The sequence below is a fragment of the Megascapheus bottae genome, chromosome 7, assembly GCF_031878675.1.
Source record: "Megascapheus bottae isolate mThoBot1 chromosome 7, mThoBot2.hap1, whole genome shotgun sequence".
NCBI lineage: Eukaryota > Metazoa > Chordata > Mammalia > Rodentia > Geomyidae > Megascapheus > Megascapheus bottae.
The window spans coordinates 83,143,202-83,168,233 of NC_143515.1; the positions used below are offsets into that span (position 1 = coordinate 83,143,202).

General features: G+C 55.2%; 1 protein-coding gene across 8 annotated transcripts in view; it reads left to right on the forward strand.

Annotated features, from left to right (window-relative positions):
• The window catches only part of Myt1l (myelin transcription factor 1 like), a 370,648-nt gene that overhangs the window by 270,374 nt on the left and 75,242 nt on the right, over positions 1 to 25,032 (forward strand). For 5 of the 8 annotated variants that reach the window (XM_090337527.1, XM_090337528.1, XM_090337526.1 and 2 more), the window contains exons 9-12: positions 5,427 to 6,401; positions 10,586 to 10,720; positions 19,913 to 20,003; positions 21,434 to 21,541. In XM_090337527.1, the coding sequence (XP_090193653.1) occupies positions 5,427 to 6,401; positions 10,586 to 10,720; positions 19,913 to 20,003; positions 21,434 to 21,541 (1,309 nt within the window). The remainder of the gene's footprint in view (positions 1 to 5,426; positions 6,402 to 10,585; positions 10,721 to 19,912; positions 20,004 to 21,433; positions 21,542 to 25,032) is intronic. The other 3 variants (XM_090337530.1, XM_090337533.1, XM_090337534.1) reach the window with 2 other exon arrangements.

Sequence of the window (25,032 nt, forward strand, 5' to 3'; positions counted from 1 at the left end):
CAGGGCCTGCTGAATCCCAGTCTGGTGCACAGGACCTGATCTCATTTTCCAGTCTTGGACGTCACTGCTGATCCAGGCTGGTGGAGTCAGGCTGGCTAAGCTGGCAATTCCAGCCCCGGTTGTAGGGTGGACGTGAAAACACACATCAGATCACACCAGGCCAGTAATGAACACTGGGGGAGAGAAGTCAGAGGGGGAATGCGTGCTCGTGCAAAAGGGTTCACCTGCCTGCTGAGGAGCAGCGGAGGTCTCTTCATGTCTGGAGCAGGCCCACCACTCCTTGTGAGTCGTTATGGAAGCCCAGGTGGCACCGCTCAGTGGTGAGGCTGCCCAGCGTGGTCTCCCCACTCTGTCGCTCAGTCACACAGGACAGGAAATGTCCTGCTAGTTCAGAGTGAGACGGAGGCTCTGTCTTGACGTTTTCAAGGGGCGGCGTGTACCCGAGGGCCTCACGGGCTCTGCTTGAGACCACAGGGACAAGGCAGTGCGCTGTCCACAGGGCATGGCCTGTGTCCGTGGTATCCTCGAACTTCTTTCCCACGACTGCAGGTGCTCTTGAAGTGCTGCCATCTTCCCATCACCTCTCAATAGCCTACACAATTTCTGCATTGTACTTCAGATGTAGTTTGATCGTTGTTTATTTATTTATTTATTTCATTTTCTCTCCTTCTCCTGTCGCCCCTCTCTTCTCTCTGTGCTCTTCTCTCTTTGGCAGTTCTGTACAGGCTGAGGTTTGAACTCAGGGCCCTGTACTTTCTAAGCTAGAACTCTTCCACTTAGGCCAGGCCTCCAGATTTGTTTTCCACTAGACATTTGTGAGATGTCCCCATCTTCCCCATCGCACAGGAGGATTCCTGTGGCTGCTGGGACCACAGGCACATGGCCCACAGCCAGCCTCCCTCCAAGGCCATGGAGTCTTGAAGGCTTTTCTGACCGCGGCTAGAATCACAGTCCATGGACACCAACTGCATGCAGCTCTCAGGGCAGGAGCCCGTCACTGTGCCCGACACAGTTCTTGAGCGGCATCCGCTGCCCTCAGCACACCAAGTCATGGACCACAGCCCTGAGCCGCGGTGCCCACCTAGGCACTCATTTATTCCCAACGCCATAGAAGAAAGCAGCTACCTTTAGTGACTGAGGCGCTGCCTGCACCCTCAGGTTGGACATGCCCAGGGTGTCAGCTCTCCCTGTTTCTTCAAGCCGGGCCCCTGTCCTGAGGCGGAAGGGAAGCATCCACAGAGATGCAGGAATATCGTCTGACTGGGTGTATCAACAGAGCATGAATTGCTCATCAAACCTGAGGTGATAAATACTTGATGAAGCTCTCGTGGAAAATAAGATCAGCACGAGGAATAGCAATACAACCCAGTCAGTCACTGGCTACGGAGGACTAAGCAGGTCCCCAAGGCTCGGCTATGGGGCCTCTAAGCTCTGGGCTCAGTCTCATTTTCTGGCAGTGGCTGAATCAGAACCTCCAGAATTTCACTCTCACTGAGACAGTTCTGCAGTTCCCAGGGGAGCTGTCACCCACTAATCTGATCCTGGCCATAATCTGTCATAGTCTGGTCCGGGGGTTGTGCTGGCGGTTGGGGTTCAAAGTCTGGTCCTGGGGTTCTAGTGGACGTTAAGGTTCAGGGTCTGGTCCTGGGGTTCTGGTATTGGTTAAGGTTCAGGATCTGGTGCTGAGGTTCTACTGGAATTTAAAATTCAGGGTCTGGTCCTGGGGTTCTGCTGGAGGTTAAGGTTCAGGATCTGGTCCTGGGGTTCTGCTGGAGGTTAAGGTTCAGGATCTGCTGCTGAGGTTCTGCTGGAGGTTAAGGTTCATGTCTGGTCCTGGGGTTCTGCTGGAGGTTAAGATTCAGGGTCTGGTTCTGGGGTTTTGCTGGAGGTTAAGTTTCAGGGTCTGGTCCTGGGGTTCTACTGGAGGTTAAGGTTCAGGGTCTGGTCCTGGGGTTCTGCTGGAGGTTAAAGTTCAGGGTCTGGTCCTAGGGTTCTGCTGGAGGTTAAGTTCAGGCTGTGGTTCTGGGGTCTGCTGGAGGTTGGGGTTCAGGGTCTGTTCCTAGTGTTCTTATGGAGGTTTTAGTTTCAGTGTCTGTTCTTGAGGTTCTGCTAGGTTGGGTTTCAGGGTCTGGTTCTGGGGTTCTACTGGATGTTGGGGTTTAGGGTCTGGTCCTGGGGTTCTACTGGAGGTTAAGGTTCAGGGTCTTACCTGGGGTTCTGCTGGAGGTTGGGGTTCAGGGTCTGATCTTGGGGTTTGACTGAACAGTGAGGCTCAGTGTCTGGTCCTGGGTTCTGCTAAAGGACACATTCCCAAAGCCCCCCGAGGGAATTCAATGGTTTTGACCTCTCCGTAGCTCTCTATACAACCCTGCCCTGTGTTTTGCACTTGCACATACAGTAACTTTATGAAAATAAAGGGATAGGGCCCCCTGGCTTCATGTTGGCCAACCACTCTTGACACTTCATGGCTGAAATGCTTGTTTTTGTGGAGTATTTGTAGCCTATTTTAATCCCCGGCTGGCACAGGAAATTCTGATCCTTTTGCGGAAGTCCATGTCTGCATGTGACTCATTTCATAATTAGCCTCAGAGAGCAGGGACTGAGCTTTCCCCAGGTGTCCCGAATTCCAGACAAGGCTCCCGCCCCACACATCATGAGACCTGCCTGCTGAAGGACGGGTGGCGGGTTCCTCCACTGGTCCATGGAATGGCCACGTTTACTTCCTCAAAAATGCATTTGAAAATGCTGTCCATTGGCCTAGAGGGTTTGTGGCCACACCTGCATTTTGGCAGCCGTTCCCTCCCCCTCCTGTCAGTTCCCATGTTTATCTCAGGGAACGCCAGCTCCTGCTGTAGGCTGAGGGTCCAGACCCTGGCTTCCAGGTCCTCCCACAAGAGCCCTCTGGTCCTGGGCCACAGCAACAGAACCGCCCCTGTGCTTAGAGACGGCGTCTGTGCAGGCATCCCTCCCACTGCTGGAATGTGTGGTGCACAGGTGCGTGCACGCACATGCGTGTGCATGCGTGTGCCCCTGCACTGGCCCTCAGCTTGAACTCCATGTCTGAGCACTGTCCCTGAGCATTTTTGCTCAAGGCTAGCACTCTACCACTTGAGTCGCAGCACCTCTGTGAGCTTTTTGGTGGTTAAGTGGAGGCTCCAGTCTTCCTTCCAGGTTGACCTTGAACCACAATCCTCAGATCCCTGCCTTGCACTGGTAGGATTTCCAGGTGAGGCCCCAGTGCCCAGCTCGATGGAAGAGCCAGGCGGTCTCGCCAGCCCCCTTTCAGATGAGCCCATCAGAGCTCTGAAGGCTTAGGTTCCTGGCAGACCACAACAGGGGAGGAGTCACAGTTCACCACTTCCGCCCTGTCTTCATTCCTCCAGCACTAGCAAAGCTGCTGCCCGTGGCTCTCCACTGTGCCCAGGGACGAAGGGCCACCCTCCTCCACTTGCCCTCAGGGCATGACAGCAACTGGGCAGCCACGTGATGTTGTCGGCCTCACAGCCATCTTCTTGGGAGAGGGTAACCTGGGCTGACGGATGACAAGAGTCCTATGGAGGTCAGACTGACGGCCACGTGGCGTGGCAGTGGCATTGGGGAGCTGAGGGCAGCCATATTGTAGTGACAGCCCCGACGGCCTGGGCCTCCCCGCCTGTGGGGAGGAGAGGGAAGCCACCGCCAGGCCTGTGAGGCCATGGCCACACCTCCACGGGCAACAGGCAGGATCACCACCGGTGCTCCGGAATCTGCGGAAGGGTCTGTAGGAAAACTTGGGAAGGAAGACTGGGAAGCAGCATCCCCTGCCTGGCCGTGGCTTCTTCTCTGATCCAACAGCTTCCAGGTGTCCTAAGCCACAACGCATGAGTTGATCTCCTGGTCTGCTCCACAGTCCAGGGCGCTGTCCACAAGACCCACGCAGGCACATGGGCACACAGTATCCCTGTGGTCATTCGAGGTGCTGCGGGGGCACAGCCAAGCATGCCAGTCACGCGCGTGAAAGGGTGCTAGAACTCAGCCAGCTCAGGATTGCTCCCTCCCAAAAGCTGGACACAGCCCACGCGCAAGGTGTGAGCGTGGGCTTAAAACTCTGTTTCTGATCTACTTGGCTGGCCTTGGTGCCTTCCTTTCCTCTTGCTGCTCTGTGGGGCCACATGTGGCGCTATGGTAAGGAAGATGCCCTGTAGCCATCGTCTAAACGACCGTGCCTGGCTCAGAGCCCTCACCAAGGCGTGGTAAGCCGGCCTGCTGGTATTTGGGCTGTTTGTTGGTCCTAAGCAGAATAACGAAGATGTTTTCTATAATTGCTATACTCAGCTCCAAATCTTTCCCTTTTTTTGCTTACAAAAATCTCTTTTGTATAATATCCACATCAAGCACCAAAGCGTCCGGGATTCAGCTCTGGTCAGCCAGCATTTCTGCGCTTTCCCTCACCTCATTCCCTCAGATCACCCTTACGTGCTAGAAGTCCTCACTGCACGGTTTGAGGTATAGGAAGAAAAATCAGAGGTGAAAGGCAGTTAGCCTAAGCCAGGCTGAGCGGTAAAGCATAGGAGCCACTTTGGTTATGCTTATTACACAAAACCCTGGCAATATGCACACGGGGTGTGAGCTGGGGCTCTGATGGCTCAGGGAGAAGGGTCTGCACATGCGCTTTGTCAGAGTTCTCCAAGCACTTGAGGTTGAGTAGAACACTCAGAAATCAAGACACAGGCACGTCTCCGTGTGCACCCTTAGCTCACTCAGGTTTCCCCTAGCCAGTGAGACGGGACCAGCTCACCAGCACAGGCTCGCTGTACATGTGGCAGTCCTGCCAGCTCTCCTAGGCCTGTCCTGGTTGACCTTTGGCCTCTGCCCACTTCTAGCCTGTCGGTGGGGTGTGGGGCTCATCAGAGTCCCTCTGTGCTCTCGCATGGAGCGTCCCGTGCGTGGCTGCACAGAATTGACCAGGCTGCAGGCACGCACGTGTGCTTACTGCGGGAGCACTGCGGGCAGGGGCTCACGCAAGGCGCAGAAGCAAGGGGCTCTCCTCTGTTTGGCCCAAGTATGACTGCAAAAATCAGCCACTCGAAAGCAATGGCTGCAAACATCTGTTCAAGAGGCTGAAGAGAGAGGGTTCGTGTACCCTTAAACAGGCCTGTGCGAGGGGGGGAGCAGAACAGGCCTGGCTACAAGGAAGGCCAACGCCAATGACAAACGCTTCTTAAGATTTACAGTGGAGCTGAACCTTGGGAAGGTGAGCTTAGGGTTAATTTAGGAGCCAGCAGCTCACGGCGAGGGTTTTCGGTGGCACGTCCCCGGAGGGTTTGGGGAGGGCTGACCAGGGTCTGGCTCGATGGTACCTCGCTGTCCATGCTGTCGCAGTCATTTCACACCCGAGCCATTTGTCTCTCTTCTTTTCCTCCTTGTCTTTTCTATTTCCTTTGCAGACGACCACCAGATGAACTGCCATGGCTCTCGCATCCTGCAGGACCCAGAGAAGGATGACAACAACAACGACGAGTACGAGAACTACGACGAGCTGGTGGCCAAGTCTCTGCTGAACCTCGGCAAAATCGCCGAGGACGCCGCCTACCGGGCCAGGACCGAGTCGGAGATGAACAGCAGCACCTCCAACAGCCTGGAAGGCGACAGCGACAAAAACGACAACCTGGGCCGGAAGGGCGAGCTGAGCCTGGACCTGGACAGCGACGTGGTGCGGGAGACCGTGGACTCCCTGAAGCTCCTGGCCCAGGGCCACGGGGTGGTGCTCTCGGACAACCTGGGCGAGCGGAGCTACGCGGACAGCGCGGCCCCGCAGGACGGCCGCAACCTGAACTACGTCGTGCTGGGGAAGCCCGTGGGCAACGGGCTGATGGAGAAGATGGTGGAGGAGAGCGACGAGGAGGTGTGTCTGAGCAGCCTGGAGTGCCTGCGGAACCAGTGCTTCGACCTGGCCAGAAAGCTCAGCGAGACCACCCCGCCGGAGCGGAGCCAGCCGGCCAGCGCCGGCCTGCGCCAGCACGGGCGGCCCGAGGACGACTTCCCGGGCAGGACGCCCGACCGCAGCTACTCAGACATGATGAACCTCATGCGGCTGGAGGAGCAGCTCAGTCCCCGGTCTAGAACGTTCTCCAGCTGCGCGAAGGAGGACGGCTGTCCCGAGAGGGAGGACGACATGGCCTCGGTGAACTCGGACAGGTCAGAGGAGGTGTTTGACATGACCAAGGGCAACCTGACCCTGCTGGAGAAAGCCATTGCCCTGGAAACGGAGCGGGCCAAGGCCATGAGGGAGAAGATGGCCTTGGAGGCTGGGCGCAGGGACGCTCTGAGGCCCTTCGAGGACCCGCCACGCCAGCCGCCCGGGGAGGACAGGAGGCCCAAGTCCAGTGACAGTCATGTCAAAAAGCCATACTATGGTAAAGGTAATATTTCTACCTAACGTAAGTCGGCCAGGGAGCACATGCGCTGCGTGTGGCCGAGAGGGCCTGCGGTGCCAGCCACGCTGGATGTTCTCCCCCACACACACTGCCAGGCCCGGTGACGGCATTCTGGTAGAGCCAGTAAAGTATCTGTTGGAGAGATGCCTAAAGCAGCCCAGTGCCCGGTTCGTAGCACAGAGGCGAGCCACGACACGCAGTGGGAAAAGGCATTCATTTCTCAGAAGGTGGGGGCAGAGCACAAGCACACGGCCAGCCTGTGCAGCTGCAAATGAGCCTTGAGCCAGGTTAAACGGCCAGGGCAAGGAACAATCCGTCCATCAGAGACGAGGCACATATTTTATAAATTGGATTAGATAGGTGGCATCGTGATTTATAAAATTATCATCCAGTGACAGTTATCGATGAAACTGCCCCCGTAGAAAACGCCCCGATAGAGCTTGCATGGCCGCCGCATGAGCGATGGCGTAGGATAAGAGCAGTGACTGCACATTAATTATCTCAGATAGTCAGGATCAGGAAACCATTTGCTATGCAAGGCATGGCGTGGCCTCGGCTGAAATCAATAGCAATTTCTCTAGCGTGCCCACCCCTTCTCACACACTCCACTGCATGGTGGAAACCAGCCTACCGTCTCTCCTCAAGTATTGCTTGTTATGAGACACCCAAAATGCCCAACGTGAGTGTTGAAGCTGAGTTTGGGGTTACAAAATGTGTGGGCACACGTATGCGTCCATCTATGGAGTTAACTACATACACATGTATCATACATACCTGCAGTAAGTATATCACGCGCTGATGGCCAACCAGAACCAATGACCTTGGGTGTCTCAAAGCCTCAGCTTCACGCAGAGGCTTGGCTTTGAATGTGTCTCATTCACAAGATGCCTTTAGAACTCAGTAAGATAAAATCTTAAGATTGAAATTGATAACTTCTTAAATCTTTCTATATTTGCACCAAAAATGTTCCTCTCTTCTGTTGTGCATTTTATTCTGTGCATTATGTATACTCAGTTTTCTCTCTGTGGATCTCATGACAAGACTCGGGAATCTAGTTTGAAAATCAGTTGCTATAGAAACTTCAAATGACCAGAAAAAAAAGTCATCATTTCTGCCGAGGCATAGGTGTTTATTCTCCTCTCGATGTGTGCAAGTAGTGGCCAGCTGGAAAACCCTAGACCAGATCTGGGCTGGAGGCAGGCCTTCCCAGGAGCACGGCACAGAAGGCACCAAGTCAGGGCCCTGAAGGTGTGTGGTGTGCCACGGGCTGTGGTGTTCCTTTCAGAGGGTCCTTCAGCTCAGCAAAGCCTTAGGCTTGCTAGGGGCCTTTGAGGACAAGAAGCCGTCACTGTGAGCAAGATCTGCTGAAGCCGTCCACTGGAAAGTGCTACCTGAATTTTTGAGAGTCGTGCAGGAGCCCAGCATGTGAAGGAAGAGATGGAGCCTTCTGTCTCGCTCTCACGGTGGCTGCTGTTAGATGAGCCTCTGTTGGCTTTTGCTTTGAAATCCCGGGCCGTGCCCGGCCCTCAGGTCAGAGCCCTAGAGCGAGAGCTGCACTGGCGCTGTGATGAGTGTTTGTGGATTGCGTGGACCCCTGAGTCTGCGCGACCTCCGTGTCCTTGGTCTGCACAGGTCTCCAAGTTCAGTTTTTGTTCTGTTGCTGTTTTGTGAGAAATGGCATTTAAGCCATTTGTTTCCCCTTCGTACATAGGAGGACAGAGGGCTGAGGATGAGCAGAGAGGAGCATGTGGGAGGGGAGAGGTCCAGCTTCCTCCTGAGCCGGGCCGGGCGGGCCGCGCGGGCACACTCCCGAGAGTGGCCCCACACCCACTGCATCTTCCGCCACTGACAAAAAGTAGCAGATCTGTCCTCCATCGTACTGTCTGTATCTCCCCGGGTTTCTTTTCGGCGAGACTGCAGCTATATCAGAGCCAAATAGTCAAACTTCCTTAAAAGCAAAGTCCTCAAACCTAGTGCAAATCTGGATGGAAATTTCCACAAAGTCAAGCTGCTGAGAAAAGACCCCTGTGCCTTCCCCAGCCAGGGGCACAAGCCAGATCAGGCACACCTTTGGTTCAATAGTTTGTGACAGGTTTTTGTTAGATGTCGATCTCCTGCTTGCTTGGTTGTTTTGTGCTTGCCTTAAAGATAGGGTGGAATTTTAACAGATAAGAAGTCAAGATGAGGCAAAAGTGAAGGCCAACAGCAGACTCCCCAGCCAGGAGGCCTACAGCATCGAGAGGAGATTATTACCTGTTGTCTTCCAGAACCAGAAGCACCTCTGAGCCACCTTGTTGTTTATGGAAATTTGTACTTAATTCCAAAGCACTTTGAAAATAATTTGTAAGAAACCATAAGGATCTGGACAAAAATAATCACTTGATGATTAATAATTAATGAGTAAGAACAGTCCTAGAATACTTCTTCAGTCTCCACAAATCATTTATTATCAGTTAAAATTCTCTCCTCTGGTTTATGATTTTAAATAATCATTTCCTCTGGAACTGTTACTATACATTTACTGTTTTATAATAATATTGATTAAATTTCACAAATATTATGAAATTACTCAAAAAGCAGCAAAATGCTAGCCACTTAGTTTGCATATGTAACATGATAGAAACTGAGTCTCTGCCACACAAGACAGGGCTTTCTACAGAGGCTGTGAGGGGAGCAGAGCAGAGCAGACAGGACAGGACAGAAGCCAGCAGGGCCCTGGCTGCTGTCACTGGACAGGCTCCACCCAGCTGGTCGTGCTGTACAGAGCCGAATCTTAGCTGGGTCAGTGCCTTTGCTGTAAGCTTCACAGCACGGAGAAGCTCCGAGAGTCATGCACCAATTCCCCGTTCTCCTGGGGAGAACTAAGGAAAGTCCACAAGAGTGCACAAAATTCACAATCAAGATTTTTCTCTTAAAATAAGTGAATTTTTAACAAAAAGTACAGCATACTTTCTAGTAATCATGATTGAGTTGATATGATATCCATATAAATGATTAAACTGCTAAAAAAAAAGAAAAGAAAGAGAAAGTCAGAGAGAAAGAGAGTGGGAAAGGGAGGGAGAGGGAGAGAGGGAGGGAGGGAAGAAGAAAGGGAGGAAGGAAGGAAGGAAGGAAGGAAGGAAGGAAGGAAGGAAGGAAGGAAGGAGGGAAGGAAGGAAATTGAACTGCCATTCCCTGGCCCATAGCAGCCACTATATATTGGTGATCTGAGCAACTGGTTTTCAAAAAACGACCTCACACAGACATAGCATTTGGTCTGAGGTCAGCCTCATGGCTCTTTTCTAGAGTTGTTGTACTGCATGATTGTGAACTGTGGTCAATTCTGGGTGTGGAAATGATTTTATTAGCACTATCGTTACATTTCTGGCGTCTAGCATTCAATTCTGGACCAAACGTCTGCTCTGACCGGCCCTTGACTGGTGCTGCAAGGGAGTTCACAGGGCTCTAGACAAGCATTTGCTCTTAATTTTGTGCATGCACGCACAGCCGCACACGGGCCTTCCTCTGGTTCCCAGTACAGACGAAGAAATCAAAACCAAGGGTTGCTCCAGCGGCTTCTGAAGCATTTTTGATTGCCCATCACCTCTGCCAGGTGGGACTTCCACCCTTTTGGTCATTTGCTTACAGTGCCTTCTGAGAGTTCAGTTCGTTTTCCAAACAGAAACAAAACATGCTGGACCGCTGTGCTAAGACACAGCGAGGCTCCATGGCAAGAGCAGAGTTCAATGCCAGGCAGATCCGGAGCCGATGGCGCTGGTGGCTAGAGCTCAGATACGAAGGGATTCCCTGGAAGGGTTCTGCGCAGATCTCACGCTCTGCTTGAATTTCACAAGCAATTGCTGGCTGACAACGGTGTGCGGTTTTGTTCTCTAAGAAGGCGACTGTCCCATCACTGTTTCTATTGATTTCTTTGAGCAACACAGCTTATTATCATGTAACACACGGGAAATCAATTAATCAAGAGGGAAGGCTAGGGAGAGGATGAAAGCTGAAGTTCTTTCCGATTCCGGGTTGCGTTGTGTCAGGGAGAAGGCGGTTCCCCGCTCCCGTCTGCCCCCGACTCCTGCTTTATCTCCTTGTTTACCACGGTCTCTTCAGATTGCTGAATAACCACATTTGTCTTCGGTTTGGTAAACGCTCACTCTCTCGGCGCCTGTTGTCACTTTTAGATCCCTCAAGAACAGAAAAGAAAGAGAGCAAGTGTCCAACCCCCGGCTGTGATGGAACCGGCCATGTAACTGGGCTTTATCCGCATCACCGCAGCCTTTCCGGATGCCCGCACAAAGATAGGGTCCCTCCAGAAAGTAAGTCCACGTGGCGCCGCTCGCGGCGTCAAGCACACTGGATCTGTCTGTCACCTCCCGGTCTCATCTCCATCGCACTTGGCAGTGCAGCCAGAGCTGGCCAGGCCCCCGCTGGTCAGGCCCCCACCCCACCCCGACAGGCAGCCCCCAGGAACAGGGGCTTTGAATCCTTCTCCCAGAGCGCCTGCATCCTGGGTGCCTCTGCCTGCTAGACCCAGTCTGGAGCGTAGTGTCACCCGCAACCTGGCTCCCGGGAAAGAGGCTCTGGTCCTGACCTCAGCTCCACTCCCACTGGAACCTCAGGCAGGCCATCTCTCCACCCCTCCTCACCAAGTACAGAAGTGAGCGAGTCAGGCTCTCCCTCTCCTCTCCTCTCCTCTCCTCTCCTCTCCTCTCCTCTCCTTTCCTCTCCTCTCCTCTCTATTCCTCTCCTCTCCCCTCCCCTCCCCTCCTTCCCTCCCCTCTCTCTGTCTCTGTCTCTCTCTGTGTGTCTGTCTCTGTCTCTCTGTCTCTCTCTCTTTGTCTCTCTCTCTTTCTCCCTATCTCTCTCTCTGTGTCTCTCTCTGTGTGTCTCTCTCTGTGTCTGTCTCTGTCTCTCTGTCTCTGTCTCTCTCTGTCTCTCTGTCTCTCTCTCTTTGTCTCTCTCTCTCTTTCTCTCTCTCTCTCTCTTTCTCCCTATCCATCCCCCAGGGAAGAGGCCTTGAGGTACCTCCTGCCCAGATACCTAGACATTTCTGTGTCATGGATCAGCATGGAGGGCAGAGATGTGCATTTGGCTGGCGAAGTCCGTTTCCCAGCACAGCGGCCCTGGCTTCACACTAGAGGATTTTGAGTCAGCAGGTTTCCATCCAGTGGGGTTTGACTTTACATGATCTTTTGAATGGATAGGGTCTGTTAGGACAGGAAAAAGAAATCTATGGAAAAAGTGAGTTTCTTCCCGGCACTGAGTTGACGTGCACCATTTTTGGTTCATCTCTATGGCAGTCAAGTATGGCCACCACATAAAGTCAATCAGAGTCGGCTCTCGGGGAGACTTGAGGCTTTTCCCAAAGGAATGAGGCTCGGATCCCGAGTTCAAGCCTAGAGCACGCCGCGCGAGCTCCTCCGTGCCGATTCTGAGGAAGCTGGCCCGCCACAGGGAAAGATGACCACCTGATGGTTCAAAGGCGCGTGGCGTGTGGAAATGAGTGCCTGAATCCTTGTGGAGCAAATCTGTCAGAAGGAGGTACTGGAGCCCAGGAAGCAGGCGAAGGGAGCGTTTGTAGACGCTGGGGTAGCCACTAGGGTTTGCAAATGTCTACTCAAAACAGTAAGCTCACGTTGCTCATAACTCTTGAGAACAAGCACAAAAAGTTGTGCAAATAAACGAACTCAGGAGTGAGTACAATCCCGTGTGTTACATGACAGGGAGACGCATGGTTTACCACACGGCCCGCACACAGGGGGCCGGGGGCTTGGCTCGCACTAATTCATTCAATGCCCATATCAATCCCCACCGGAAGTGCTGGCCTTGGTTTCCAGACAACAAAACGGGACTGGAGACTGTCTCCTCCCGTCTCGGGTCAGCGCAGCGGCTTGCCTCTGAAGGGATGCGGTACTCGCATGAGCCATCTCGGGCAGGTACCAACCACCCTGAGCGAGCAGTGGGGCTAAGCCCATGGCCTCTGAAGCCTGGGATTCCTGGTCCGCATTCAGTGTGGCCCCTGGCTTCTTCCCCATCCTCTAAGCAACACGAAGCCTTAGAGCCGAGAGCTAATGTTTCAGGAGAAGAGCTTCTTCCTGTGAGTCATCTCATGGGCAAGGATGGGCTGCCTTCAAGGCAGAGCTGGATCCTCACTAGAAATGAGAAATGCTCCTGACTCCCTTACTGTCCTCAGAGAGTCCAGATGACCTAACAGGAATACAGACGGGGGCCCGACAAGCTGAGCGCTCTGCATCCCTGAGGGTTCTCTCTTCATAATGCCACAAAAATGGTCTTAACAGTTGAAAGTTTCCCTGGCAGGCGTTGTTGGACTTTTCCGAAGGGGCTGCTCTGGTCGCTGAGTCTCTGCCGCGTGGGACCCGCAGAGGCTGCCACTGGGGGCCGCAGCCCATGCCAGCCAGCGTGGCCTCCTCACAGCAGCCCTCACTGGCCACGCATCCTGGATGCTCTGCAGAGCTTCAGGTCACAGTGACCAGGACCCTGGGGGTCACTGAGGCAGTGTGCCCACTGCCCTGTCACAGAGAAGGGGCCACAGCACTTCTTAGAGGCTGACCACAGAGGAGAGAGTGGCAGAGAAGAGAGGCAGGCAGAGTGGGGGGACAGCCCAGAGGCAAGCTGGCAGGGTGCCCAGGCCACACCACACATGTCCAGCAGGAGAGAGGACACGGAGCCCATGGCTCTGTTACCATGAGGACAAGTAGCCGGGGACCAAGGGAGGAAACTGAGAAGCCAGAGAGAAGGCACGTGATGTTCTTTTCCTTTAACTGGAAGTGTGGTGCTCCCAGCAGGCTTTGGGAGTGCGAGTCAGGAGAGCTGAGGGGAGTGCATTGTGGGAAACAGACTCAATGGCCCAGGACACGGCACAAAGCAAGTGTGAGAGGGAAGCCAAGTACGGGAAGTTGGGCCACAAGGGCATAGAAATGGGAAGAAGAGAAAGCGAAGCTGGACGGCAGATGTCAGAGGAACTAGAAAATCAGGAGGAGGTGGTGTTTCTGAAAATGCCCAGCTCGGAAAACCTCATTTAGGTTTCAAAGGAGCCCATGAGGAGGGAGCGGCTATAGTTACAGAGGCAGAAAATGGCCAGGGCCTACAGCCCGCACTGGGGAAGCTGGAGTTAGAGGGCAGACATCAAGACACTCAACAGGAGGAGAAGTAGACAGAGAGCAGACCCCAGGTCCACTGTGCAGACCCCAGGACCAGTGTAGAGACCCCAGGTCCACTGTGCAGACCCCAGGACCAGTGTATAGACCCAGGTCCAGTGTACAGACCCCAGGTCCACTGTGCAGACCCCAGGACCAGTGTATAGACCCCAGGTCCAGTGTACAGACCCCAGGTCCAGTGTACAGACCCCAGGTCCACTGTGCAGACCCCAGGACCAGTGTATAGACCCCAGGTCCAGTGTATAGACCCCAGGTCCAGTGTACAGACCCCAGGTCCAGTGTATAGATCCCAGGTCCAGTGTACAGAACCCAGGTCCATTGTACAGACCCCAGGTCCAGTGTATAGACCCCAGGTCCAGTGTACAAACCCCAGGACCAGTGTATACACCCCAGGTCCAGTGTATAGACCCCAGGTCCACTGTACAGACCCCAGGTCCAGTGTGCAGACCCCAGGTGCACTGTGCAGACCCCAGGTCCAGTGTACAGACCCCAGGTCCAGTGTATAGACCCCAGGTCCAGTGTATAGACCCCAGGTCCAGTGTACAGACCCCAGGTCCAGTGCAGAGACCCCAGATCCAGTGTGCAGACCCCAGGTGCAGTGTACAGACCCCAGGTCCAGTGTACAGACCCCAGGTCCAGTGTATAGACCCCAGGTCCACTGTGCAGACCCCAGGACCAGTGTATAGACCCCAGGTCCAGTGTGCAGACCCCAGGTCCAGTGTACAGACCCCAGGACCAGTGTACAGACCCCAGATCCAGTGTATAGACCCCAGGTCCAGTGTACAGACCCCAGGACCAGTGTACAGACCCCAGGTCCAGTGTATAGACCCCAGGTCCAGTGTGCAGACCCCAGGTCCAGTGTACAGACCCCAGGACCAGTGTACAGACCCCAGATCCAGTGTATAGACCCCAGGTCCAGTGTATAGACCCGAGGACCAGTGTACAGACCCCAGGTCCAGTGTATAGACCCCAGGTCCAGTGTATAGACCCCAGGACCAGTGTATAGACCCCAGGTCCAGTGTACAGACCCCAGGTCCAGTGTGCAAACCCCAGGTCCAGTGTGCAGACCCCAGGTCCAGTGTACAGACCCCAGGTCCAGTGTATAGACCCCAGGTCCAGTGTATAGACCCCAGGTCCAGTGTATAGACCCCAGGACCAGTGTACAGACCCCAGGTCCAGTGTACAGACCCCAGGTCCAGTGTATAGATCCCAGGTCCAGTGTACAGACCCCAGGTCCAGTGTGCAGACCCCAGGTCCAGTGTATAGACCCCAGGTCCAGTGTACAGACCCCAGGTCCAGTGTGCAGACCCCAGGTCCAGTGTATAGACCCCAGGTCCAGTGTGCAGACCCCAGGTCCAGTGTACAGACCCCAGGTCCAGTGTGCAGACCCCAACCCAGTGTGCAGACCCCAGGACCAATGTATAGACCCCAGGTCCAGTGTGCAGACCTCAGGTCCAGTGTATAGACCCCAGGTCCAGTGTATAGACCCCAGGACCAGTGTATAGACCCCAGGTCCAGTATACAGACCCCAGGTCCAGTGTGAAGACCCCAGGTACAGTGTATAGACCCCAGGTCCAGTGTACAGAACCCAGGTCCACTGTGCAGACCCCAGGACCAGTGTGCAGACCCCAGGTCCAGTATATAGACCCCAGGACCAGTGTACAGGCCCCAGGTCCAGTGTACAGACCCCAGGTCCAGTGTATAGACCCCAGGACCAGTGTACAGACCCCAGGTCCCGTGTATAGACCCCAGGACCAGTGTACAGACCCCAGGTCCAGTGTGCAGACCCCAGGACCAGTGTACAGACCCCAGGTCCAGTGTGCAGACCCCAGGTCCAGTGTATAGACCCCAGGTCCAGTGTGCAGACCCCAGGTCCAGTGTATAGACCCCAGGTCCAGTGTGCAGATCCCAGGTCCAGTATATAGACCCCAGGACCAGTGTACAGACCCCAGGTCCAGTGTACAGACCCCAGGACCAGTGTACAGACCCCAGGTCCAGTGTGCAGACCCCAGGTCCAGTTTACCGACCCCAAGTCCAATGTACAGACCCCAGGTCCAGTGTATAGACCCCAGGTCCAGTGTATAGACCCCAGGTCCAGTGTACAGACCCCAGGACCAGTGTATAGACCCCAGGTCCAGTGTATAGACCCCAGGACCAGTGTATAGACCCCAGGTCCAATGTAGAGACCCCAGGTCCAGTGTATAGACCCCAGGTCCAGTGTATAGACCCCAGGTCCAGTGTACAGACCCCAGGTCCAGTGTACAGACCCCAGGTCCAGTGTACAGACCCCAGGTCCACTGTGCAGACCCCAGGTGCACTGTGCAGACCCCAGGTCCAGTGTACAGACCCCAGGTCCAGTGTATAGACCCCAGGTCCAGTGTACAGACCCCAGGTCCAGTGTACAGACCCCAGGTCCAGTGCAGAGACCCCAGATCCAGTGTGCAGACCCCAGGTGCAGTGTACAGACCCCAGGTCCAGTGTACAGACCCCAGGTCCAGTGTATAGACCCCAGGTCCACTGTGCAGACCCCAGGACCAGTGTATAGACCCCAGGTCCAGTGTGCAGACCCCAGGTCCAGTGTACAGACCCCAGGACCAGTGTACAGACCCCAGATCCAGTGTATAGACCCCAGGTCCAGTGTACAGACCCCAGGACCAGTGTACAGACCCCAGGTCCAGTGTATAGACCCCAGGTCCAGTGTGCAGACCCCAGGTCCAGTGTACAGACCCCAGGACCAGTGTACAGACCCCAGATCCAGTGTATAGACCCCAGGTCCAGTGTATAGACCCGAGGACCAGTGTACAGACCCCAGGTCCAGTGTATAGACCCCAGGTCCAGTGTATAGACCCCAGGACCAGTGTATAGACCCCAGGTCCAGTGTACAGACCCCAGGTCCAGTGTGCAAACCCCAGGTCCAGTGTGCAGACCCCAGGTCCAGTGTACAGACCCCAGGTCCAGTGTATAGACCCCAGGACCAGTGTATAGACCCCAGGTCCAGTGTATAGACCCCAGGTCCAGTGTATAGACCCCAGGACCAGTGTACAGACCCCAGGTCCAGTGTACAGACCCCAGGTCCAGTGTATAGATCCCAGGTCCAGTGTACAGACCCCAGGTCCAGTGTGCAGACCCCAGGTCCAGTTTACCGACCCCAAGTCCAATGTACAGACCCCAGGTCCAGTGTATAGACCCCAGGTCCAGTGTATAGACCCCAGGTCCAGTGTACAGACCCCAGGACCAGTGTATAGACCCCAGGTCCAGTGTATAGACCCCAGGACCAGTGTATAGACCCCAGGTCCAATGTAGAGACCCCAGGTCCAGTGTATAGACCCCAGGTCCAGTGTATAGACCCCAGGTCCAGTGTACAGACCCCAGGTCCAGTGTACAGACCCCAGGTCCAGTGTACAGACCCCAGGTCCACTGTGCAGACCCCAGGTGCACTGTGCAGACCCCAGGTCCAGTGTACAGACCCCAGGTCCAGTGTATAGACCCCAGGTCCAGTGTACAGACCCCAGGTCCAGTGTACAGACCCCAGGTCCAGTGCAGAGACCCCAGATCCAGTGTGCAGACCCCAGGTGCAGTGTACAGACCCCAGGTCCAGTGTACAGACCCCAGGTCCAGTGTATAGACCCCAGGTCCACTGTGCAGACCCCAGGACCAGTGTATAGACCCCAGGTCCAGTGTGCAGACCCCAGGTCCAGTGTACAGACCCCAGGACCAGTGTACAGACCCCAGATCCAGTGTATAGACCCCAGGTCCAGTGTACAGACCCCAGGACCAGTGTACAGACCCCAGGTCCAGTGTATAGACCCCAGGTCCAGTGTGCAGACCCCAGGTCCAGTGTACAGACCCCAGGACCAGTGTACAGACCCCAGATCCAGTGTATAGACCCCAGGTCCAGTGTATAGACCCGAGGACCAGTGTACAGACCCCAGGTCCAGTGTATAGACCCCAGGTCCAGTGTATAGACCCCAGGACCAGTGTATAGACCCCAGGTCCAGTGTACAGACCCCAGGTCCAGTGTGCAAACCCCAGGTCCAGTGTGCAGACCCCAGGTCCAGTGTACAGACCCCAGGTCCAGTGTATAGACCCCAGGACCAGTGTATAGACCCCAGGTCCAGTGTATAGACCCCAGGTCCAGTGTATAGACCCCAGGACCAGTGTACAGACCCCAGGTCCAGTGTACAGACCCCAGGTCCAGTGTATAGATCCCAGGTCCAGTGTACAGACCCCAGGTCCAGTGTGCAGACCCCAGGTCCAGTGTATAGACCCCAGGTCCAGTGTACAGACCCCAGGTCCAGTGTGCAGACCCCAGGTCCAGTGTATAGACCCCAGGTCCAGTGTGCAGACCCCAGGTCCAGTGTACAGACCCCAGGTCCAGTGTGCAGACCCCAACCCAGTGTGCAGACCCCAGGACCAATGTATAGACCCCAGGTCCAGTGTGCAGACCTCAGGTCCAGTGTATAGACCCCAGGTCCAGTGTATAGACCCCAGGACCAGTGTATAGACCCCAGGTCCAGTATACAGACCCCAGGTCCAGTGTGAAGACCCCAGGTCCAGTGTATAGACCCCAGGTCCAGTGTACAGAACCCAGGTCCACTGTGCAGACCCCAGGACCAGTGTGCAGACCCCAGGTCCAGTATATAGACCCCAGGACCAGTGTACAGGCCCCAGGTCCAGTGTACAGACCCCAGGTCCAGTGTATAGACCCCAGGACCAGTGTACAGACCCCAGGTCCAGTGTGCAGACCCCAGGACCAGTGTACAGACCCCAGGTCCAGTGTGCAGACCCCAGGTCCAGTGTATAGACCCCAGGTCCAGTGTGCAGACCCCAGGTCCAGTGTATAGACCCCAGGTCCAGTGTGCAGATCCCAGGTCCAGTATATAGACCCCAGGACCAGTGTACAGACCCCAGGTCCAGTGTACAGACCCCAGGACCAGTGTACAGACCCCAGGTCCAGTGTGCAGACCCCAGGTCCAGTTTACCGACCCCAAGTCCAATGTACAGACCCCAGGTCCAGTGTATAGACCCCAGGTCCAGTGTATAGACCCCAGGTCCAGTGTACAGACCCCAGGACCAGTGTATAGACCCCAGGTCCAGTGTATAGACCCCAGGACCAGTGTATAGACCCCAGGTCCAATGTAGAGACCCCAGGTCCAGTGTATAGACCCCAGGTCCAGTGTATAGACCCCAGGTCCAGTGTACAGACCCCAGGTCCAGTGTATAGACCCCAGGACCAGTGTACAGACCCCAGGTCCAGTGTATAGACCCCAGGTCCAGTGTATAGACCCCAGGTCCAGTGTACAGACCCCAGGTCCAGTGTACAGACCCCAGGACCAGTGTACAGACCCCAGGACCAGTGTATAGACCTCAGGTCCAGTGTGCAGACCCCAGGTTCAGTGTATAGACCCCAGGACCAGTGTGCAAACCCCAAGTACAGTGTGAAGACCCAAGACCAGTGTATGGACCCCAGGTTCAGTGTGTAGACCCAAGACCAGTGTGTAGACCCCAGGACCAGTGTGCAAACCCCAGGTACAGTGTGAAGACCCCAGGACCAGTATGTGGGCCCCACAGACAGTACGCAGACCCTAGGGTCAGTTTGCAGACCCCATGGCCAGGGTAGATTATCCTAGACCCATCTCCATTTAGCAAAAGAGAGAGAGTGTCACCCACACCGTCCATAGCCAAGCTGGAAGGTGTTGGCTCTCTCCAGGGAAGACATTATATTTGAGAAAATCAGCCTGAACAGTAAACAAAGCTGCATACTTAGGGAAGACAGTGAGTGTGCTGCTCCCACCAAGCTACAGAACGTGTTTCCGGCGAGTGCAGGCAGCCTTTCCTGCAGAGGCCAACTCTGCTCTCCTGCCTGGTGAAACTCAGGACTCCACCTCCTGTACCTGAGGAGCAGTGTGGCATTAGTCCCTTCATGCAGGGAGACCTCAGTTCCTCTGTTCACAGCTAGGGTCTGGGGTTTGTGCTCTCCTCCTCTTCCGTGATATGTGCTTCCCAGCACAGGCTTCGCTGCAACCCGGCTGGCCTGTCTGCTCACAGCTCCCTGTGGGGACCCGGGAGGCCCTGGCTTCAGTCCCATCCCGACCCCTCAGCCCCTGGCTCCGCCCGCCCCGCTCCCACGCACACCTGCTTTGCATGCCACTGGACGCGGGCAGCCGCCTGTCCTCCTTCGTGTCTCCTGACCATGCCATCACAGACGTTTCTAGGATTGTCTGTTGTGAACTGACCGGCCTCTGTGAACGTGACTGCGTATTCTTGTCTTCTGACCATCCGTTTCTCCGTTTTAATGCTGGGCTGTTTTCTTTGCCTCTCCTTGTCAAGTTCTTGCCATGCACGAAAATGTTCTCAAGTGTCCCACTCCGGGCTGCACAGGGCGAGGTCATGTGAATAGCAACAGGAACTCTCACCGAAGGTAAGCCACGCACGGCTGGACCCCATGCTGGCAGGACCTGTCCATCCCCACACCACGGAGATGCCCCTCCCAAACACCCCCTGCTCCCCTGAGAGGAACCCCAGCTCCCCAGCCCCCAGTGCCCCTGGCCGGTGCTGCTAAGAACACAGTCCCGTCACACAGTCCCGGACGAGGTGCACGGTGTGGTGCTCGTTCCGCGTGGATGGACGGCTTTGCTGTCTTGCCTGCCCCATCACCAGGGCGCAGCTGTCCCTCACCAGGCACGCTCCCCGCTGGGACACCTAAGACAGAGCCCGCAGCCGCGCAGCCCACGAGGAAGCAGAGCTCCACCAGTGCACCATGGGAACAGACACTTGTCACATGACATTGCCTCCTTCCCTGGAAACCCTGCCAGGCCCGCCCGCGAGCGCGAGCGTGGTTAACACACCTGCTGGCGTCCGCACCTCAGGCGGGGCTTCCCGGGGTGAATCACCTCTAGACTATGGCTGTGAACACATGGGTCCAGAAACATGCTTTGACGCCTGACAGTCGAGCTCTCCTTTTCTGTCCTTTTCACACTTCGTTAGTGGTATTGCTTCCCATACTATTCCATTGCTATCGGTTTATTTCAGCAGCAGGAAAGAGACTTGGTCAGAACTCATCCTAGTCTCTAGTTTTAGCTGTTCATGCTCCTGAGAAACTGTATCCAAATCCAGGAACGAGTCTCTTCCATTTCTGTCCGTCTGACTGGCAAACCTGGTTCCTTGTCCTGTATTAATATCACACCTCGCTAGTGCGAGATCTGCAGGAGGATGAGACAGGCTAGAGAGGTCTGTCCTGGAGGGGTCTGTCTGTCTCTCCAATCTGCCTGCGCATCTGATGATGACATGGGTGTGGGGTCCGTGCCAGTGTGCAGACACCATCACTGTAGAGGGAGCGGCTCCAGCAGTTAATCATCTCCCCTTCCTCTTCACCCTGAGACGTGCACTTGAGACAGTCGGGCTCACAGTGCTTCCCGCACTCTGTTCTCTTTCTCATGGTGCTCAGGGTCAGCTCTGAGCACCACCTCTTGGTCCTACCCTCGAGCTGCCTGTCCCCGAACAGGCCCTCAGCCTCCACCGCCATTGCTGCCTGTTCTCCAGCGGGGAACGCTCCAGAGCAGAGCCTGTTGCCACCAGTCCGTGGCTTCTCACTGCCCAGGACTGGCTTGCTCTCCCTGGAAAGGGTCAAGTGTTGTGTACCCGCACCCCCTCCACGCTGCGCGCTGGCGTGCAGGCAGAGACTATCGCTAACTGACACCCTCCGTGGAGCTGCCGTGGAGGGTGTGAGCCCACCAGGCTCCAGGCCCCCACCCCAGGTTCCTCGGGGCTGAGGGAAAGGACACCGCGGTCAGAGCCGTGTGCTGTGCAGCGCGGAGACCAGACCACTAAACCTTACTTCTGTCCTTGCAGCCTCTCTGGATGCCCTATTGCTGCAGCAGAGAAGTTGGCAAAGGCCCAGGAAAAGCACCAGAGCTGTGAAGTGTCCAAGTCTAACCAGGCCTCGGACCGCGTCCTCAGGTACCAGACGGGAGCGCGGGCAGCGGGCCACCCAGGGCCCATCCCCAGGGAGTCTAGGCTGTCCTTGAGGGGGGAAGTGGGCACCCAGCCACCGCGGGGAGGGGAGCCGGGCAAGATGTTGAGACCCATGCCACACATGAGGACTGTGCAGGGACCTAGCGGTCAGCTCCGGCCACCACTGACCCAGCACAGCGTCGTAAAGGGTGACCTGGTCCTTTCTGAACCTGTCATGTCGTAATCCTCGGAAGGCGGATGGCAGGGAGCTGGGGGATTCAGACAGTGTGCCCAGGCGATGGTACCCCGATCTGAGAGGGGGCTTGGCACCAGCCTGCAGGACGGTGTGGCTGTCTCTGAGCGTGTGGACGCCAAGTGCAGCTGGCACACACCTGGACTTCATGGATGAAGAGCCCTCAAAGCTGCTGCGTCCTTTCAGACCCGGGGGCTGGGGCGCTGCCATTTGACAAGCAAAGACAGACGCTTGCCTGCATCCCCCAGCAGCCGCTGGTTACCTGGGGAAGACAGGGGTGACTGCACTGAACCCCGTTCTGTCAAGATGAGGAAGGGAGGGAGCCCCGCTCCACAGCCTGTGTGTGCACCTTCCAGTCATTAATCCCATGCGTAGGGCGTAGGGCACGAAGGATGACTCCCCCCCCCCCAGTTAGTTATGGGCAGCCTGAGGGCCCCCTGCCCAAAGAGCCTGCTCAGCGGTGGGAAAGTGCAGCCATACACCCAGGGCCTGTTCTCTAACAGACCCTAGGGAGAGAGAAAGGTGCCCGCTTTGGTCAGACCCTAAAGCTCCAAGTCACCCTGGGCCCGCCCCTCCTGAAGCTGGGACAGGCGGCATCCACACAGAGTGTCTTCAGACAGCGGCTGAGGGTGGGCTGTGGTGACCGGCCAGGCGTGCCTGTGGCTGTGGGGGTCGCTTTGCTCAGGCCCAGGCCCAGGCTCACATGTCCAGGGCCACGGCAGGGCCCTCTCAGTCTGCTCCAGCAGCTTCATAACCGAGGCCATGCTGATGGGGCGAGAGGCCAGGGACCAGAGTCTGTGATGGGCTGGCCATCTTCCTACATGTCCCCTGGCTGGCATGAGGGCCAGCTAGGGACAGACTCTGAAGCAGAGGGAATGCTCAGCTCAGGCGGTCTGGAAAAGTCAAGAGTCAGCCGGGCGTGGTGGCTCACAGCTGTAATCCTAGCTACTCAGGAGGCTGAGATCTGAGGGTCAAGGTTCAAAGCCCGCCTGGCCACTAAAGACCTGTGAGACTCTTATCTCCAATTAACCACTGGAAAACCGGAAGTGAGGCTCCAGGGGGAGGACAGTAGCCTTGAGCTGAAGAGCTCAGGGACGGCGCCCAGGCCCAGAGTACAAGCCCCACAACCCACAAAAATAAAGGAAAATCATGTCGAGAGCCAGCCCAGGCCACGAGGGCCTCTGCCCCACCTCCCCACCACCCCGGCCCAGCTCTCCCCGGAGGTGCTTGGCCTCTGCTCTGGGACTGACACCGGCCGTCCCACTCCACAGGCCTGACCCAAGGCCCTGCTCAGCAAGCCCTGCCGCGCAAGGCCTGTGCAGCACTGCGTTCTCCACATCTCCAGATAGGGCCCTCGTTCAATGCGGGAAGAAAAGACAGGCAGGGAGAGGAGAGAATTCCCTCGCTGAGGTCGTTTACGTGACTGAAGTGGTTTTTTGTGTGTGTTTTGTTTTGTTTGTCTTCAAGTGAATTCTCCATCAGACTTAGGAAGCACCTCCTCTTCCTCAGGACTCTAACTCCATCTCCTACACCCCACACGCAGTCTCCTAACTCCATCTCCTACACCCCACACGCAGTCTCCTAACTCCATCTCCTACACCCCACACGCAGTCTCCTAACTCCATCTCCTACACCCCACACGCAGTCTGTCTCCTAACTCCATCTCCTACACCCCACACGCAGTCTGTCTCCTAACTCCATCTCCTACACCCCACACGCAGTCTCCTAACTCCATCTCCTACACCCCACACGCAGTCGTCCTCAGCCAGTGGCCCCCACCCGCCCACCCCTGGCCCTCCCAGGCCGAGAGATGACAGTTCTGCCCCCAGACTCTGGCAGGCCTGAGCGGGTCCCAGGCCTCTCCCACGCTGCCCCTCTCGGCTTCCTCTCCTCCAGGCTCTACGGGGCTCTGTTTCTGTTTTTCTGGAATTCTCTCTTGCCCTAACCTGGAATGTGCACCCATGTTGCAGTATCTCCTCCAGACTCTGCCTTCTCCTCACCACCTGGCTGCAGCCCAGCCTCTCCAGAACCCCTGAGCCACCTGTACCCCAAATAGCCCCAGATCCAGCAGGACTTTTCTAGTGAGAGGCTGGAGCTTTGGTCATCTGCAAACCTCCATACTGCCCAGCAAAAGGTCCCCAAGCAGACAACCAGTTGTTGTCATTTCGTGTCTTCCACAAGAGGAAGACAGAATCAGGGAAATCAAAATAAACAGGTTGGCAATTTGGGCATTTTATCGTACTGTGTGTCATCACAGAGGAGGCTCCAATATTCTCTTAAGAAACCCAGACAGCCGGGTGTCCTGTAGAAAATGCAGTTATCAAAACAGTGCAGCTACTCTAAAAGTCTCAAGGATGGAAAACACTTGAATAGTGTGACATGCATTGTTTTTAATGCCATACAGTGGTTAAGAACTGATTTTAAAGCCCAAGCAACTCAAGGGAAAATTAAAGGACACACAAAATAAAGTGTAAAATGCATAAGAAGTCTTAAGTCTTAGCTATTCAAATAAATATAACAGTAATATTATCTAGGGAAATAAATATTTAAAATCAACCAGGAAAATACAACAAAATCTTAACTACTTTTAATCTCTGAAATAATTATATGTGATTGTTCTAAAAGTTTTTGTATTTCCTAAACATTTTTCAGTGAGTCATTGAATGCGCTCATAATCATAAAATGCAAGAGGTTTTCATGTTTTAATCCCTAAATTAAGCCCAGATGATCTCTCTGTTTGAACATACATGTTCTTGAGGAAGACAGAGGATACATTTGTGCAGACAAACAGACCAGCCCTAGGGAGGGTAGGCCAGAACAGGAGCAGACCAGACCTGGGGCACAGCAGAATGTCACCGGATTTCCTGCTCACTGCATGTCTTTGCACTGCAATGTCCTGATTCCACTCATCTGCTACAGCTGCGCTCATGTGCTCCAGATACAGGCAGAACCTCCCGGTCTGCTGTGACTGGGGAAGGAAGGGCCTGCCCACACGCACGTCCCTTGCACACTGACTGACCCTGACTCAAACACAGACTCACCACTCGGAAGTGAAAGGGGACCAGGAACCCGTGCCTTGAATTGTCTGTGGTACTTACACACCAAAACCTGTACTTAAGCCTTTGTGTATTTTATAATTATTTGCCTTGTAAAAAGGTTTTAAAGGAAAGCTAATCAGATCATAGACAGGTAAACACATGTCTATATCTGCAAAACCGAAATTGGGTAGAGAGCCAAAAGTAAA